Genomic DNA, 16635 nt, shown 5'->3' with positions numbered 1-16635 from the left:
GGAACAAGTTTGGAAAGACTAGAATGTATCAAGGAAGCTTCTTCATTCTGTATCTGAGAAACTACTACAGGGTCTACAAAATACGTTTTGATGAGTGAATCAATGATGGATGGAGCAATACCTACTACTGAAGGACAAGAAGAATAAAGCCGTGCCCTTTCTTGAGCTGAATCCATGTCATAATGCAGTGATTACTTTATATTGAAATAAGGAAGGACCACTTAAACTAAAGCTTGCTTTTAAGGGAATATGTTCCAAATGAAAAAGGACTCCACTAGTCAGGAAAGACACTTTATTTGAGAGCTTCTAAAAGGGTTCTACAAACAATAGAGGCTTAAAGTAAAAAAGAAGATAAAAAGGAAAAAAATGAAAAACAAGTATTTTAACTATTGAAAAAGTAAACAGCCTTTAAAAAAAAATTTAAACACAAAAATGTGAAAATGTAGTTGTCAAATCTAATCCAAATACATTCCTAGAAAAAAGGATCATCCACGGTGACGGGGTTACTTACAGCTGTAAACTTGTTTAAGTGCTATTCATTTTCCTTTTGAATTATTTCTTCACTTCAAATTCAATTGGAGATCTGTGCAAACCTAGCAAAATATTCTTTGGATTACAAAAACTATATAAAAAATGAACAAAACTTGTCATTATGGAAGTATTGAGAGTGTGCAATCCTTCACTGGAATGAAAGATTCCAATGTGACATCGTCCACAGAATTTATTCCATTGAAGTGTTCAGACAATTTGATTCAAATGCAAAGGAATGTGGAAGTGAGCACTTCATCAAAACATTTCTCTTTGTATGCATTTTGACTGAGTCATAAAAATAGTCTGTAGCAGAATATCAAGAAATTGCTTGAAACAAACTCCCACAATAAAGTTTAAAAAAAGAGAAGATAATCTAAAAATTATCTGCAATCCAAGAGAAAACATGTGCCCTGTGTCTAGGGGAAAGAGAAAAAGCACTTACAGCTCAGAGTGATCTGTGTGTCCTTTCCCCAAGTATTGCTATGTTTTGACCTTTGGCCCTACAGAGCAGGTGGATCATCCTTCACAGAAGCCCCAACCCCTCGGCAGCAGGACGGGACTGCAGGAGACTGCAGGCATATTCACAAATGGCGTTGACCTCAGAATCCCACCACGGTCCCTGCCCTCATTCTGAGCTTATGGCTCAAAGCATATTTTAAAACAAAGGTTCAGAAATGAATTGCTCTTTCTTTGATCCAACTTTGAAATGCCACATTGTTTTAAAAGGAGTTACAATTATAAAAAGAAAAAGAAGCAGTTTCAACTGTCAGAGTCATTATGATAGCCTGGCAAGATCAAAGTAAGGAAGGGAAACTAGAATAACATTGGAGGTCTGATCTTATAACTACATGTTGCAAATGTATATTTTTTACTCTTCACCCCCACCAACCCCCAAATGCTCGGTATGGGACAATAACATCCACATCTTGAACTTTAGAGTTCTAATAGATTCATTCCCACATGGATTCATTTCTCATAACCATCAAATTACTGATATACAAGATAAGTGCATATTATATAACAAGTATTGCAAAATCATAGACTGACCTAGATCTTTAGCATCCTTCTTTGATAGAAGATGTGTGTGAAGAAAAGCTAAGAAGCTAACACCAAGAATGTACAAAAAAGCTTTACACAATGTTACAGAATCTTGTCTGAAAAAAAAAAATTGTAAAACATATCCAATTTTAAACAAACAATAAAATCAGCAGACTATAACAGATCATAAATAGGGTTATGAAAAGATCACAAATATCTTAAATTAGAATTATAAATGGGTAATTAGAAATACTTAATTGTTTTCAATGTTAAGAATCAAACCCAGAATTAAAAAAGAATCTTTTTTATTTCAAAGGTTGCTTCTTATATTGAAGCTCATATTAAAGCAACAGTACAATGTTCATAAAATATAAGTGTGATGCCGTAACATTTCTTACATGTCAGAATACTGATATTCGTATGTATACTAAAATAAGAACTTTAAAATTGTACAAATAGATACATTAAAAATGACATAGAAATAGGGCGCCTCTCACTGAAACAAGACAGTTATATCTGGCACATATTAGTTTAAGATGAAAGTAGAAGCAAAAAGATTTACAAGAATCAGCAGTAACAAGATTGATGCTCAAGAGACATAATTGTACATTGTATTGTACATACATTGTATGGGTTTAAGCTGGCTGAATATTATATATTTCAAGTTTAAAAATGCACTACATATAGAGTGTCCATAGTTTAAGGCGAAATTACAGCTCAGAACTGTTGTCCTTTCTAATTTTGTGGAAGCATCTTTGACAAATTAAAAACAAAAAGAAGAAAAAAAAAGTTCAATGTTCATGACACATAAACAATTTCCCTTCATTGTGAGTTCACCGTTAAGACTTCCCCTTCTCTTAAATATTTCGTATGCCAAGTGGTTTTTCTCTAGCCAAGTTGATAAACAACTTCAATATTTGCCTTTTTGTGAGAAAAGGTACTTCACAGTATTTACCACTTTGATGTCCTTGCAGTTTTATTAAATGTATCCTCTCTGTAAAACTTTGCTTGTTTTAAATGAGCCTTTCCTTGATTTAAAAAAATACCTGTTTACATATCTTCTAGATTCCTCAGAACGCCAGACACAGTTCTTAAGGCCAAATTTGTATCGTTATTGTTAAGAGTCGTCATCAAAAGTGTCTTTGGAACCGTACAAGTCTGCTAGTTTCTTAAACCGAGGGCCCCAGTTCTGCAGGTAGTCATAGTCCAAGTCCGAATCTGTGGTGGCCGACTCTAAGGAGCTCAGGGACCCAGCCACGGAGCCCCTGCCTTCATAACCGTAGATTTGGATGGAGTCATAAGGAGGGGCAGTTGGGTCATTATCTGCCTCCTGTATTCTCGTGTTGATGAAGTCATCCACGTCCACACTGTTGGGTGCTGGCCGGAGCCCAGGTCTAGGCATGTACTGATACTCAGGTTTGATGTCTTTGCGAGGGATAAATCCATTGATACCGTCGGGGTTCTGGAGGGTGGCGATATCAAAGGCTTCTGTGTCTTCTTCCCCACCGCCCTCGTCATCATAGGTGATGATGTTCTCACGGACATCTTCCTCCTCGAAGACGATGAGTGGCTCTTTCTTTTGCCTTCTCAGGGTCACGAACAACACTACAATGACTAAAGGGAAAGACAAAGAAAGGAAGCAAAGGTTAAGTCCAGTCTTCTGGGGTTCTTTTCCCGGGGGAACTCTGCTTACCTTAAAGCATGGAGTACACATGCTTCAGAACAGGGACCAGTCTATGAAATGAGTGCTCTACCTGGAATCCTCAAAGATGTGCAAAAGCTGCCCTCCACCTGTCTCTTCCTCTGCAAAAATGCTGCCAGGAAAATACTGCTATCCAAACAAACTGGCAAGTTGGAATTATTGTGAGCTTTTTACAAATCAATCTAATACTATTTGGAAGTCATCTTCCAAATAATTAGGAAGATTCTAAATATGTCTGTCTGTCTGCAGCCTCTTAAATGTGGGTTATGCTGGTTTCTTTTTGCAAAGGAAAGCAGCTGCCTCTCCAAAGTTTACAAATGAAGACACGAGAGACTTGAAGCCCTGTCTAAAAGAGGTTGCAAGAGCTCTAAGGTGAGGCCAGCACTGAACCAACTACACCTTTATAAGATGCTATATCATAAGCGTAGCTAGACTCTCTTCAGACCACCATATAGAAGAGAGGTAGCTTATAAAGACCCCCAACAGACAAATGAAAAATCTCTATTTGTTTGAACAGAAAACTGTGTCAGCTGAAACTCCAGATGAAACCACTGTTATTGTCTCTTCTCTGAGAGAGGGGATTCCACTGAACTCAGGCCATCTAGGATAAGTGAGCAGAGTTGCTTACAAGGAAAGCTCAGCCACTGCTTCATTCCTCTGACAATCCCCTCACTTCCCCATAAGAGGCTTCTACAGTCTTTCATTGGAACACATGGGCTTCCCTGGTGGCTCAGTGGTACCGAATCCACCTGCCAGTACAGGAGACATGGGTCTGGAAGATACCTTGGAAAAAGAAATGGCAACCCACTCAAGTATTCTTGCCTGGAAAACCCCATAGACAGAGGAGACTGGCATGGGGTCATGTGGTGTCCACGGGGTCATAAAAGAGTCAGACACCACTTGGTAACCAAACAACAGCAACCACATACTCAGCAAGACTGCAGAAAATTTGTGACTGAATTTGGCAAGTGACCTTAGAGCCCCTCTGGATCCACCACCATGTGAGATGCAGGATGCGGGTGTGCACCTGCCTAGACTCTGAATGGCTTCCAGTGCTCCCTAGGCAGTGTTTTCCCCCTGTGCTAGCTCCTAACAACACCTTCACCAGGATCACGCCTTCTCACTTTCTTTGCTTGGATGACTCTTTATCTTTCATCACAAAAATCCTTCCTGATACCAGACAGGACTGCTGGTATCCATTCTCTGTATCCACTTGGCCATCACCATGACACCTGTTACACTGTTCACACATCTGCCTCCCCCACTCGATTATGAACTTCTCAGAACATTTCTGTTTTCTGCCCTTCTGCTTGGACTATCCATCCATCCCAGCCCCTTTCCTCCGATGGAGCACTTAGCATCTGATAGATGTGTTACATCCTCCAGAAAGATGTCTCTGGCCTTCCCATTCAATGTCAGGCACTTTCTCCTCTTGGGCCCCCACTGCCTGTTATGTTCATATCCCCATCACAGTGCTCACCATGTGCCTCTGTATTTATCTGTTCATGCCTATTTTCCTCAATAGATGATGAACTTTTTGATCACTGAGATCTTGTATAATCCTTCTCTCTGTCCCTCTGGGCTGAACACAGGGCCTGGTATCCTGAAAATACTCATTAACTATTTGTTGAATTCAACTCGTTGGCTCTTCTCTATGCATCGAGGATCCATTAATTCATTCAGTAGACAACTAACCATCATGGACCAGTATAAACTGATGTCTGACATACTTAGGTTTGAATCCTGACTTTTTCGTCATACATGAGTTCTGAGACTTTGGGACTACTGATGCAATCTTCCTGAGGCTTTCCTGCTATTACAGAGTAAACCATAGACAGGATCATGCACAGAAGAAGGGCACCACACTCAGCCGGCAAGTGCAGGAAAAGCTTCTCCCAGGTCCCTCCGAGCTGAGGCATATACCCAGATATAACATATGACAATTGGGCTGGGGAACCAAGATCCAGCTTCAGCCAGGCCAATCTTCATCCAGTTCCTTGAGTCCTCCATAGACCGTCTTTGACATCACAATTACTCTTTCTACCTCTAACTCTTCTCATTCTTCTTGTAAGGCAAATGGTTGTTCATATACTAGGTCTCTGCCTAAATTCCTCTCTGCAAAATATTCCGATGTTCTACCCGCTTCCCCGTTGATGCCCCCAGATGTATTCTGCTAGCAGTCCGGTGATGCCAGCATTTTGGTCATCACGAAGTTCCCCCAACTCTGCTCTAATGCTTGTTAAGTCACTTGCTCCCCACGCCCCATACCCTGAAATACGTGAGCAGGCAGACACCACTTCTTTTTTGTCCCAACTTTCAACCACAGTATATAGCACATGTAACTTGAGAAATACACGTGTGTCAAGGATGGGCATCTGGTTGAAAGGCCCTTCCCACGGGTGGCCGGGGAGATCCCTTACCCAGGAGAATGACGATGCAGGCGAGGATGGCGATCAGCGCCCCAGTGCTCAGGCCGGCGTTCAAGATGTAGGCTTCCGCGTTGCAGGACAGCAGCGCCCCGTTCACGTCACACCCACAGACCTTGATGGTGAGGGTGTTGGTGCTGCTCATGGGAGGGATCCCGCCGTCACTGATCACGATGGGCAGGAGGTACAAATCCTGCTTCTGCCGACTGAACCCTCCGCGCCGGGCGTACACCCCCGCGGTATTATCTGTGGAAAGAGGGGAGAGAAGGCGCACTTGAGAGCAAGGCCAGGGCGTCACGGCCTTCACTCTGCTCCGTTCAGCTTGGCTAATCTGAGCGTGCTCTTCTCACCACCAAGGCTAACAACAGAATTGCCCCACTCATTCTCTAATCTAGACATCTATAGAAGCCGCTGCCATTTGGCATGACAAAGATCCCTGAGTTTTGTCCCATCTGGAAACAAAATTCAGAAATTGGCTCTTTTTTATTTTGTCAATATGAATGCTTTCAGTGGTTGGGTAAGGACACCATTTTCTGTTTGAGTGTTGGTCCTTTTCCTCAAATACAAGGACTTATGGGCTTCAACCACACCCTTTGTTAGTGAAGGATACAATTAAATAAGATAGGCGAGTGTGCACTTTCCCGACTTCATGACAAGCCTTTGGCCAGTTTTTGTTAGTTTTTGAGAGGTTTCTAATCCACTGTCAAATCTTGCCCAAACTACGAACCCACTCCTAAGTCCGAAAGGGAAACGTTGTCTTTAAAATGAAAATATTTTATAAACCTAGCAGCAGGTTTACAGTTTCTCTGAAATTCAAGCAACATCAGCCACCCAGTTGAAAATATCATTCCTGCTTAAAACAATGATGTTTTCTCTGTTGCCCACGCAACACAGCCCACGTCTACACAGTGGATCACCAGATAGTTCCCTGATCTAGATTTTACCTTGCCTTCCAGGCTCACGCCTGCTGTTTCCCACACACCGCAGTTCAGCCTGCTGTGCTGAACTTAACGACCGTTACTCAGCACACCATATTCTTTGTATGCCTTGACTTTGACCCTTGCTTTAAAATGCCCTTCCACCCACCCAGAGTTCCTTTAATCATGACCACTGAGTTTCTCAAGCCTCAAAACTGAATCCAAAGTCACCTTCAGGAAGCCCTTTCTAGACTCTCCCCCCATCTCCACTGGAACTCAGCACACTGTACATTCCTATACAAATCAGTCTCCCACTCTTCTGTCATTATTTGTTGGCATAAAATATTTGGTTCTCTCCTAGACTGTGGACTTCTGGAAAACAGGGGCTTTTATCTGCTTCATCTCAGTCCCTCCAGTGCTGGACACACAGCAGACATCCAATAAATATTTGTTGAACAGATGTTGTAACCATGTTCTGGGAAAGGTTTAACCCAAGTTCCAGATGTTGGTTTTCATGTATTTCTCAATCTTTTGTAACCTATTCCAAAATGCTTCCTCATCATGTTTTCTGCATATCTCTACCCGCCAAAAAGATTTTTTTCTAGACCATATGCTCTGCCTTGGAAAACACAGCTATTATAAAACAGTGGAAGTTTTGAATATGCTCCATCAAATTACACAGACGCAGACACACACACACACACATATACACACACACTCAATATGGCATGCCTCATTTTGTGAGTTAGAAATCAGTAATTTTTAGCAAGGTTATAACCAAGATGATGGCCCATTGCTTTGAATGAATTGATAATACCATGAATTAGCTCTTGTGGTAGGAAAAATTATCCTAGAATTTAAAAGCTGAATTCATATTTTTAGGTTAAAGAAAATGTAACATATTCTGTGTGAGATAAAAAACAAAAAATATCTATACCAGGTTCAGTTTCATTTAGGACTGAATAGATACTCTGAGTATTGCAGAAGCTAAGGTGTCTATGTTGGCTGGTTTTTGGCAAGACTTATTAATGACATATCTTCTGCCCTTTGCTGCCAATCTCTCAATCAAAACAGGGCAGAACCGCCAGCCTTCATCTCTATATTTTCTGAAGTTTGTATGATTAGTATATATTGCTCTTATCACTGGAGAAAAATTATATGTACTATGAAAAATCATGATTTTTCTTTTAAAGCTGGTCAAATAGAATGTAAACTTAACATTCCATTTGCTGAGTGTTCTTTCCTATTGTAGGCTATACCATTGTTCTACGCTTAACAAATACCAAAAAATTGACATATCTACATAAATTACTTCAAATGTTATTTTTTCCTTCTCATAATTTTATTTGAATTGAAGGCTTTCACAAATTAAATGTTAAAATATTTATTGTATTTTAATGATCTGAAATGTCAAAATGCCATGCCATCATGAATAAAAATAAATATGAAAAAATTTATGAAGAAAATAAATTAAATTGCTTGGTCAAATATACCTCTCTGATATGAATGACATCCCCAAGAAATGTCACCTATTGAGTCCCACCCTGTTACCCATGGTGCAGTTTGGTGGGAACATGACCTGAGTGTTTTTATTTTTTTTAAACCTGTGGCGGCCGTGGCTTAAAAATATACTCTTCAGTATGCAATCCATGCAAAACTGTTCCTCCAGATGACAGCAGGCTGGCTTATACATGAAGGTAACTGAAAATCAAACACTAGTGGAAAACATGTATCTGAGCAGGACACCAGCCTGTGAATTCAAGATGCTTCATATTCTGAACAGCTGAGTCCCCTCAGTCACACTGAAACTAGGAAATGAAAGCTCATCAAAGTGCCCAGCTGACTGAACCATTTATTGTCTCTGCGTGATTCATCAGTAGACTCTCGAGAACTTTTAAAAAATGTTTCACATATGGATTTTAAGATTAGTTTGAGAGGTGGAAAATAAACGGTCTGAAGGTCTGTTCCTGGGCATATTCCAAGCACATGCTTTAGAATGAGTCATTTGTCCTGCCAGAGCCTCACTTGTTCATCTTTAAAAGGAGGCACAAGTTGATATCAAGCATGCCTCATGGGGTTGCGATTAGGACCAAATAATAAAAACCTTTGGTTGTCCTCTGGGTTGTGCTTCCAGGGAGCTCAGGAATCCTTCTAACTGGAAAACTTAGCACCAGAATCCAGGTTCTCCAGAGCTGGTGAACTGGTGAGGGGTAGGTATAGTTAGATGAGAAGCATGTCTAACCAGACTAGCTTGGCACTTAGGTGGTTACTGTTGCTTGAATGCATATAATATCCCCCCTTTAGATCTAGACCTCAGCACCAATGGGAGGATGTTTTTTTGCAGGGAGGGCCATATCAGAGGAGACAGCACCATGTCCTGAGATAGTCTTTCTTGTTGTCCACTCTGGTCACTGATCCTTTACTAACAAAAAGGACCATTATAAGCAGGGACTCCATGGAAAACAACTCTAGAAAAATAAATGGAAAATGAAACAAACTGACAACAATAATAAAACCTCTGTAGGAAATCATTTTTGTATCCTAGGTTTGGCTACAAATTCTCTCATTATTTTAATTAGCCAGCGACTCTATATCGATCTTTGAGAGGGTCCCCTCAATTTGGACATACACATTTCTGAGATGTACGGGTGATGCAAGAAAAAAAAATAAGGGCTTTTGTAGGACATATTTTCAGGGAAGTGTCAAATTGATTCCATGGTTAAGAAGATGAGGCAGAAAATGACAAATGTTCTATCAATTTTTAAGTTTTCATCAAGGGATTTCTCAAATCCTTCTCCTTTATTGTTTTTGTTGTTGTTCAGTCACTAAGTCGTGTCCAACTCTTTGCCACCCCATGAAATGCAGGCTCCTCCATCCTGCTCTGTCTCCTGGAGTTTGTTCATATTCATGTCCATTGAGTCAGTGATGCTATCTAAACATCCCCCCGTCTGCCACCCTCTTCTTTTGCCTTCAGTCTTTTCTAATGAGTCAGCTCTTCACATCAGGTGGCCAAAGTATTCTTTATAAAGCTTCCAAAGAGCAAATCTCAGTGTTTGGGGTCAAACAGATCTGGGTTTGAATCATGACTCTTCTACATATTAATTGCCTGACATTTAGACATATTAGGTAAATGTCTTGAGTTGCTATATTCTCACCCAGGAAATTAATAGTTTTTAGGGTTAAGTTTGATCCCATTCATAAAGGCACTTTGCACAGTTGCAGATGCCCAGTAAATATCAATTATTTTCTGGAAGCTCTCCTCTTTGTGCAGTAGGCTAATGAGGAAGAGAAACATTGGCAAAGAGAGGAAAGTGAATTCTTAGAAATGTCATTGCAGCCTTAAATGCAATTGCCTACAGAGAAGGGTGCATCCTTCAGAGGTAGGAAGATAGTTCATGCTCTTCAGTTCTGGGTAAGGTATTTCCCATGGTAAGAAAATGTGTTTCAATCACCTTGGTCTTTCATCCTGACACCTTATATTCTTCTCCTTGTCCACAAACATGGATGCCTTTCCTTTTCCCCCCCAACTTAGGCAAAAACTTGCAAACGAGGTCATTAATTACTAGTATATGTCTTGTACAAACTGTAGTATTTCTATTAATGGTAAATAAATTCAGGTTTCAAATTTTTATGTCTACAACCTAGACTCCTAACTGGATGCTATTTTTATCTGCATACTTTGTCATTACATTAACAAAATGTAAAAGTTCTTCATAATGATGGTCTCCATGGTACCAGTTTGGAGATGCAAATGTAAGGGCCATGATGATGATATCACCCAAGGGAGGGATATATACAAAGGATATTAAAAGGGAAAATTATGATAGGGAAGCAGCCTTCTATAAGTCAACTGTACTGGGTGCCAATCTTCTGTTAGCCAAAAGAAAAACAACCAGGGCAAAATGGGCAATATATGGGCAAACTCAGTTGTGTCTGACTCTGCTACCCCATGGACTAGAGCCTTTCAGACTCCTCTGTCCATGGGATTGTCCAGGCAAGAATACTGAGTGGGTTGCCATTTCCTTCTCCAGGGGATCTTCCCAACCCAGGGATCGAACCTGGGTCTCCCACACTGCAGGCAGACTCTTTACCATCTGAGCCACCAGGGAAGCCATATATGGGCATAGCAATCTGAAAAGAGGAATCACTGCAGCAAAGGATTAGTACTTTCTGCTCTCATCATGATGTCAGCAGAGAGGCTTGGCTTAAAGTGAGAGAACAGTGCCCTAAAAAGCATCTTAAGACACTCTTCAATACCACTTCTTTTCCTCTGTCCCTCTCTGCTCCAAAGCTAAAGATTCCCCTACTGATCAACTTGATCAGAGATATTAATACTTTAGCCCGTGAAGACAGACACTGTCTGCATCCTACTGGAGCCCATCTCTTGAGACTGTAAAAGATCTAGGCCAAGCCTTGCTCTTATTTAATTCACTTCTGACCTAAATCTACCTAATTTATCCTTTCTACTCAAACCTTAGCAACAAACTAAATCCATCCATCCCATTAAAAGCTTCCACACACTTGAAGACAGTGATGTAGTCCCTAGCAGAATAATCATTATGTGATTATGTTCCTCTGGGTTTTCTCTACTATGTGGCAATAGCTCTATCAGAATAATGAAAAAAAAAAAATATATATATATAGTGCATACCAAAAGTATTAGTGAAGTTTCAAACTTTGAAACTTTCAGAAACACACACGCTACAGAATTTATTGTACAAAAGACATCATTGAAAAATCTAGTTATTTAGATTTTTTGGTACTCATTTACATTTGTGATTTTTGAAAAAATAATTTTAATTTTTGATGGCACTATTTGTGACACCTTGAATCTGAGGGAGGGATTGAAATAATAGAAATTTCAAATAATGCTTTTAAAGTTTGTAGCATTAACTTTCTGAGATGACTAAAGCTTAAAGGTAAACTTGATAGCTTCTGTATCTTTTATTGTCTTTCTAAACACTGTATGAGCCACCTATCTACCTGTAGTCATTGCTCATATTGACTATTTCACAATCTATGGCAACTGTTTGAATGTGTGTCTTCTCCAATGGACAGTAACATCCCCGAAGGCAAGAACCTTGCTTATTCATCTTTGTTTGGTCAGCAGTGTTTTGTGAGCTAGAAAAGTAAACAGTTGAAGGAGGTTTCTTTCATTGCATTCAGCATCCATCTGCCTTTTCCACACAGTCAGATTTTACTGACTTAATAGCTTGCCATCAATTTCCAGACTGCCTACCTTCTCCCACTTTGTACTTTTGAACCCCATTTGATCATCGCTGCCTCTATCTATATTATAGATTTTGTTCCTGGAAAATTATCTCATTATTTTTTCTTATTATTTTGGGTGAGTCAGATTTAATTAAGTAACATTTATTGAGCTGCTAATATGTGCAAACCTTATTCTTTGTTACTTCCACCTACTTAACCCCAAAGAATTTTTAAACTATGTGCAGAAAGTATAATTACCCTTATTTTATATGAAAAGAAATTCAGAAACAAAGAGGGAAGCAACTGATCACAGTAACAAAACTGGGATTCAAACTCCTCTAGGTTTCACTGTATTTTTACCAGTGCACAGCAGACCCTAGAATTCTGATATTATTGCATGCCACATTTGTTCCTTTTTTTTTTTTTTAATACCAGATTTCTCCAACATGGTTAGTTAATTGTATGGACCCCCATCACAGCCTATAACTAAATCCTTACAGACTCAAGTCCCAGATGAAAGAACTGCTCTTAGAACACTAAGAATTTTATGTCAGAGAGACCTACAAAGGATTTAGGGCATTTATTCAACACTTCTCTTCCCATAGCATTTCCAGAAACACACACACCTTCAAAAACAAACCAGTATGCAAGACATAAAAAGAAATCTATTATTTTCCTAATATTTTGGAATGATGGAAATGCTACAGTGAGGTAAATTCTCTGAGACTAGCCTTAAAATATTAATGCAGAAAATTGTTTGATCCAAGACTCAGATGGCTATCATGTTTCCCCTGTAAATGAAGGCCTACATCCTACAGAGGAAGGGGGATTATGATCTTTTAATTATATCTCTGATACTGAGATTCAAAATTCAAAACACAACAAATAACACGGGAACAATTGCCTATGTGCATGTGTATATGCACATAGAATTGATGCTTTTGAACTGTGGTGTTGGAGAAGACTTTTGAGAGTCCCTTGGACAGCAAGGAGATCCAACCAGTCCATCCTAAAGGAAATCAGTCCTGAATATTCATTGGAAGGACTGATGCTGAAGATCCAATTTTTTGGTCACCTGATGCAAAGAGCTGATTCATTTGAGAAGACCCTGATGCTGGGAAAGATTAAAGACAGGAGGAGAAGGGGATGACAGAGGATGAGATGGTTGGATGGCATCACTGACTCAATGGACACGAGTTTGAGCAAGGAGTTGGTGATGGACAGGGAAGCTTGGCATGCTGCAGAGTCCACGGGGTCACAAAGAGTTGGATACGACTGAACTGAACTGGACTGAACTGATGTGTATACGAGGCATCTAAGTGTGCACTCTTTGTTGGTATCAACAGACTTTTCAGGTTGTAGTTTATCACATTCCTTAGAGTCAACCCTCCTTCCACTTTCGTTAGAGGATAATTTCCTCTTGGTGATAGGGAGGGAGAAAGGAATGTATTTCCTGGTTTTAGAAAAGGAAAACTACCAGGGAATTCAGTGGGAGATAAACATTTAGGGTTTTTTAGTGAGTTGAGAAATCCCAACGGTTAAGTCAGTGACCAGAGCGAACCTTGAAAAAATAATCTAATTCACCAAAAAGACCTATTTCTCCTTCTGTTAGGTGGAGGAGGAGGTGGGTTTCCAGATAAATTGTGTTCTGTGTTGAACAAACTGCAGCAGTGAATCTCAGGCAGAAAAGGAACATAATTATTTATATAGTGAAAATGTCAGGGCATTAAAAGCCATCTGCCATTTTGATCTGCCAACAGAGAATCTTCCATATTGAAGCAATTAAGGGGGGAAAAGTCCCACAGAAATCTGTTTGATTATCTTTAAATTCTAAAAATGAAAAGCTAGAAGCATATTTGGATGCTTTTTGGTGCTGCTCATCAGAAAAAGAATTGTCATTAGTTTAGACCAAAAAAAAAAAAAGAAGAAAGAAAGATGCTTGCCAATTGGTCTAATCAGGATGAATCTGTCTTGGCTATCTTTCCTTACCCAGCCAAACCTGCTTTGCATACAAACTTTTTTTGTTCTCTTTTTAAAAATATTTTTAATTAATTTATTTTTTGTTGAAGGATAATTACTTTACAGAATTTTGCTGTTTTTTGTCAAGCCTCAACACGAATCACCCATAGGTATACACATATCCCTTCTGTTTTGAAGCTCCTTCCCATCTCCTTCCCCATCCCAACCCTCTAGGTTGATACAGAGCTCCTGTTTGAGTTTTCTGAGCCATGCAGCAAATTCCCCTTGGCTATCTATTTTACATATGGTAATACTAATTTCCATGTTACTCTCTCCATACGTCTCACCCTCTCCTCCCTTCTTCCCATGTCCATAAGTCTGTTGTCTATGCCTGTTTCTCCACTGTTGCCCTGTAAGTAAATTCTTCAGTATCATTTTTCTAGATTCCATATATATGTGTTAGAATATGGTATTTATCTTTCTCTTTCTGGCTCACTTTACTCTGTATAATAGGTTCTAGGTTCATCCACCTCATTGGAACTGACTCAAATGCATTCCTTTTTATGGCTGAGTAATATTCCATTGTGTATATATACCACAAATTCTTTATCCATTCATCTGTTGATGGACATCTAGGTTGCTTCCATGTTCCAGCTATTGTAAATATTGCTGCAGTGAACAGTGGGATACATGTGTCTCTTTCACTTTTGGTTTCCTCAGGGTATATGCCTAGGAATGCAATTGCTGGGTCATATGGTGGTTTTATTCCTAGCTGTTCTATTTTTTTTTTAATTTGATTTAACTTGAGTTTTTTTTAGCAGTTCAAACTTAACTCTGAATATATCATGTATCAGAACTCATTTGATCTGCAACATGATGCATATTAGATAATATACTTACAAATTTAATACATTTGAAAGTCATCTCTTCCTGCATCCAGACCTTAGATGTCCAATATAACTTTGTGCCATAATATATGATGAAAGGATAAATGGATGGAAGGGGTGGGTGATCTGGTACTGACTCCTTCAGAACATTCCAACATAGAAAGAAGGGTTGTCTTTTTTAGCCTGAAGCTTATCTCATAACATAATCATCTTTCCACAATAATAACTAAGCCCCCAAATGACTGAAGCACATTACATGTCTTTCTATCTACTTTTTCCATTTTAATCCACGCATTGGGTCAACCCACTTTTTTTAAGTTTTGGGATTCCAGAGCTTGTATTCTAGTGGGAGACAGACAGAGAAGTGTATGCTCGGAACGCAGAGTGATTAAAAAACACTAGAGGTTAGTGTAGTGTTCCTGGAGCACAGAAGAGGTAGCATCCAGGGATGGGCTGGGATGCCCAGCAAAGCTTCACCTAAGAGACTTCATTTACAATGCGACTTGAAAGAAGAGGTGTAATAGTCTGGGATGGGGGTACATTTTCCACAGAACAAAAGCCAGAAAGATAAAGACCAATACAGTATACTAACGCATATATATGGAATTTAAAAAGATGGTAACGATAACCCTATATGCAAAACAGAAAAGGAGACACAGATGTACCGAACAGACTTTTAGACTCTGTGGGAGAAGGTGAGGGTGGGATGTTCTGAGAGAACAGCACTGAAACAAATATACTATTAAGGGTGAAACAGATCACCAGCCCAGGTTGGATGCATGAGACAAGTGCTCGGGCCTGGTGCACTGGGAAGACCCAGAGGGATGGATGGGGAGGGAGGTGGGAGGGGGCATCCGGATGGGGAACACATGTAAATCCATGGCTGATTCATGTCACTGTATGGCAAAAACCACTATAATATTGTAAAGTAATTAGCCTCCAACTAATAAAAATAAATGGAAAAAAAAAAAAGCATGGGCATGTGAGAACACAGCACATTTGGGAAAATAAAGATGGTTTGAAGTTTTTGGAGCATGGTTTACGGTTACAAGAGAAAGGAGATGATAGACGCAAAGTTTATGGGAAGGAGGTCATATCATTTCTTGCTCACTAGGCTATAAAGTTTCAGTTAAAGCCATAGGAAATGGAGAGTCATAGGAGAATTCTAAAAAGAAAGACATTCTCAGTGGGGGCAAGTTAAGTCAAGTGGGGGCAAGACTAGGGTCAGACAGCCTGTTTGGAGGCCACCGTGATACTTACAGCTCCTCTGCAGGCAGGTCACGAACAGTCACTATCAAAATCACCTGTGCTTTCACAAAATAGCTAATTGTGCTGCATGTGCTTTTAGGAATTTCCTGATAACATGGGACTATGTCTCACTCACTGCTACAGCCAACATTTAATCTTTAACCCTTGCTCTTTACTCTGCATTTCATCATTATTTGGAATAGAGGTTTGGAAATTAGAAATGTGAAGTTCAAAATCAGGATATTTCAATTTAAAGTATCAATTAGGTCAGTGGTCAAAATCATACTGTCTTATTATTAGTATCCAAAAATTGTGTTAAAAACTGAACACCTGTTTTTTAAAATAAAATTAAAATGGAAAGGAAACTTCCTAAAATACACACATACAACACAAATCTTAATTTTAATATAACAATCAGTATTATGCTTAAAAATAAAACTCTAGAAATAATATCCCCATTAAATTAATAAGTAAAGCAATTATTATTGCTATTATTGAGCACATAAAGCACAAATCTATGCAGTTTGTCAAAAAACCCCAATTTTTTTTTAAAAAGATGAAGCAAATTGTCATTATTTAATTTTTATGTAGTTGTCTCCCTAGAAAACCTAGGAAAATAGCTGAAAACTTCTCAGTGTCCAATAATAAATGAACTAAGTAAAATAGCTATAGCTTATACTAAAAATTGTCACCCATAATTTAAAAAATCTATCCTA

The 16635-nt window shown here is 39.2% G+C and overlaps 1 protein-coding gene across 3 annotated transcripts in view; it reads right to left on the bottom strand.

The window, feature by feature from the left end:
- Nucleotides 1-1857: 1857 nt before the first annotated feature.
- Nucleotides 1858-16635, bottom strand: part of CDH11 (cadherin 11) — a 149226-nt gene continuing 134448 nt past the window's right edge. For all 3 annotated transcript variants that reach the window (XM_070451205.1, XM_070451206.1, XM_020900358.2), the window contains exons 12-13: nt 5692-5943; nt 1858-3183 (exon numbers count right to left, since the gene is read on the bottom strand). In XM_070451205.1, the coding sequence (XP_070307306.1) occupies nt 2687-3183; nt 5692-5943 (749 nt within the window). In that variant the 3' untranslated portion in view covers nt 1858-2686. The remainder of the gene's footprint in view (nt 3184-5691; nt 5944-16635) is intronic.

The sequence above is a fragment of the Odocoileus virginianus genome, chromosome 20, assembly GCF_023699985.2.
Source record: "Odocoileus virginianus isolate 20LAN1187 ecotype Illinois chromosome 20, Ovbor_1.2, whole genome shotgun sequence".
Taxonomy (NCBI): Eukaryota; Metazoa; Chordata; class Mammalia; order Artiodactyla; family Cervidae; genus Odocoileus; species Odocoileus virginianus.
The sequence above is the reverse complement of the archived record's forward strand: the minus strand, read 5'-3'. Positions and strand labels throughout refer to the sequence as shown.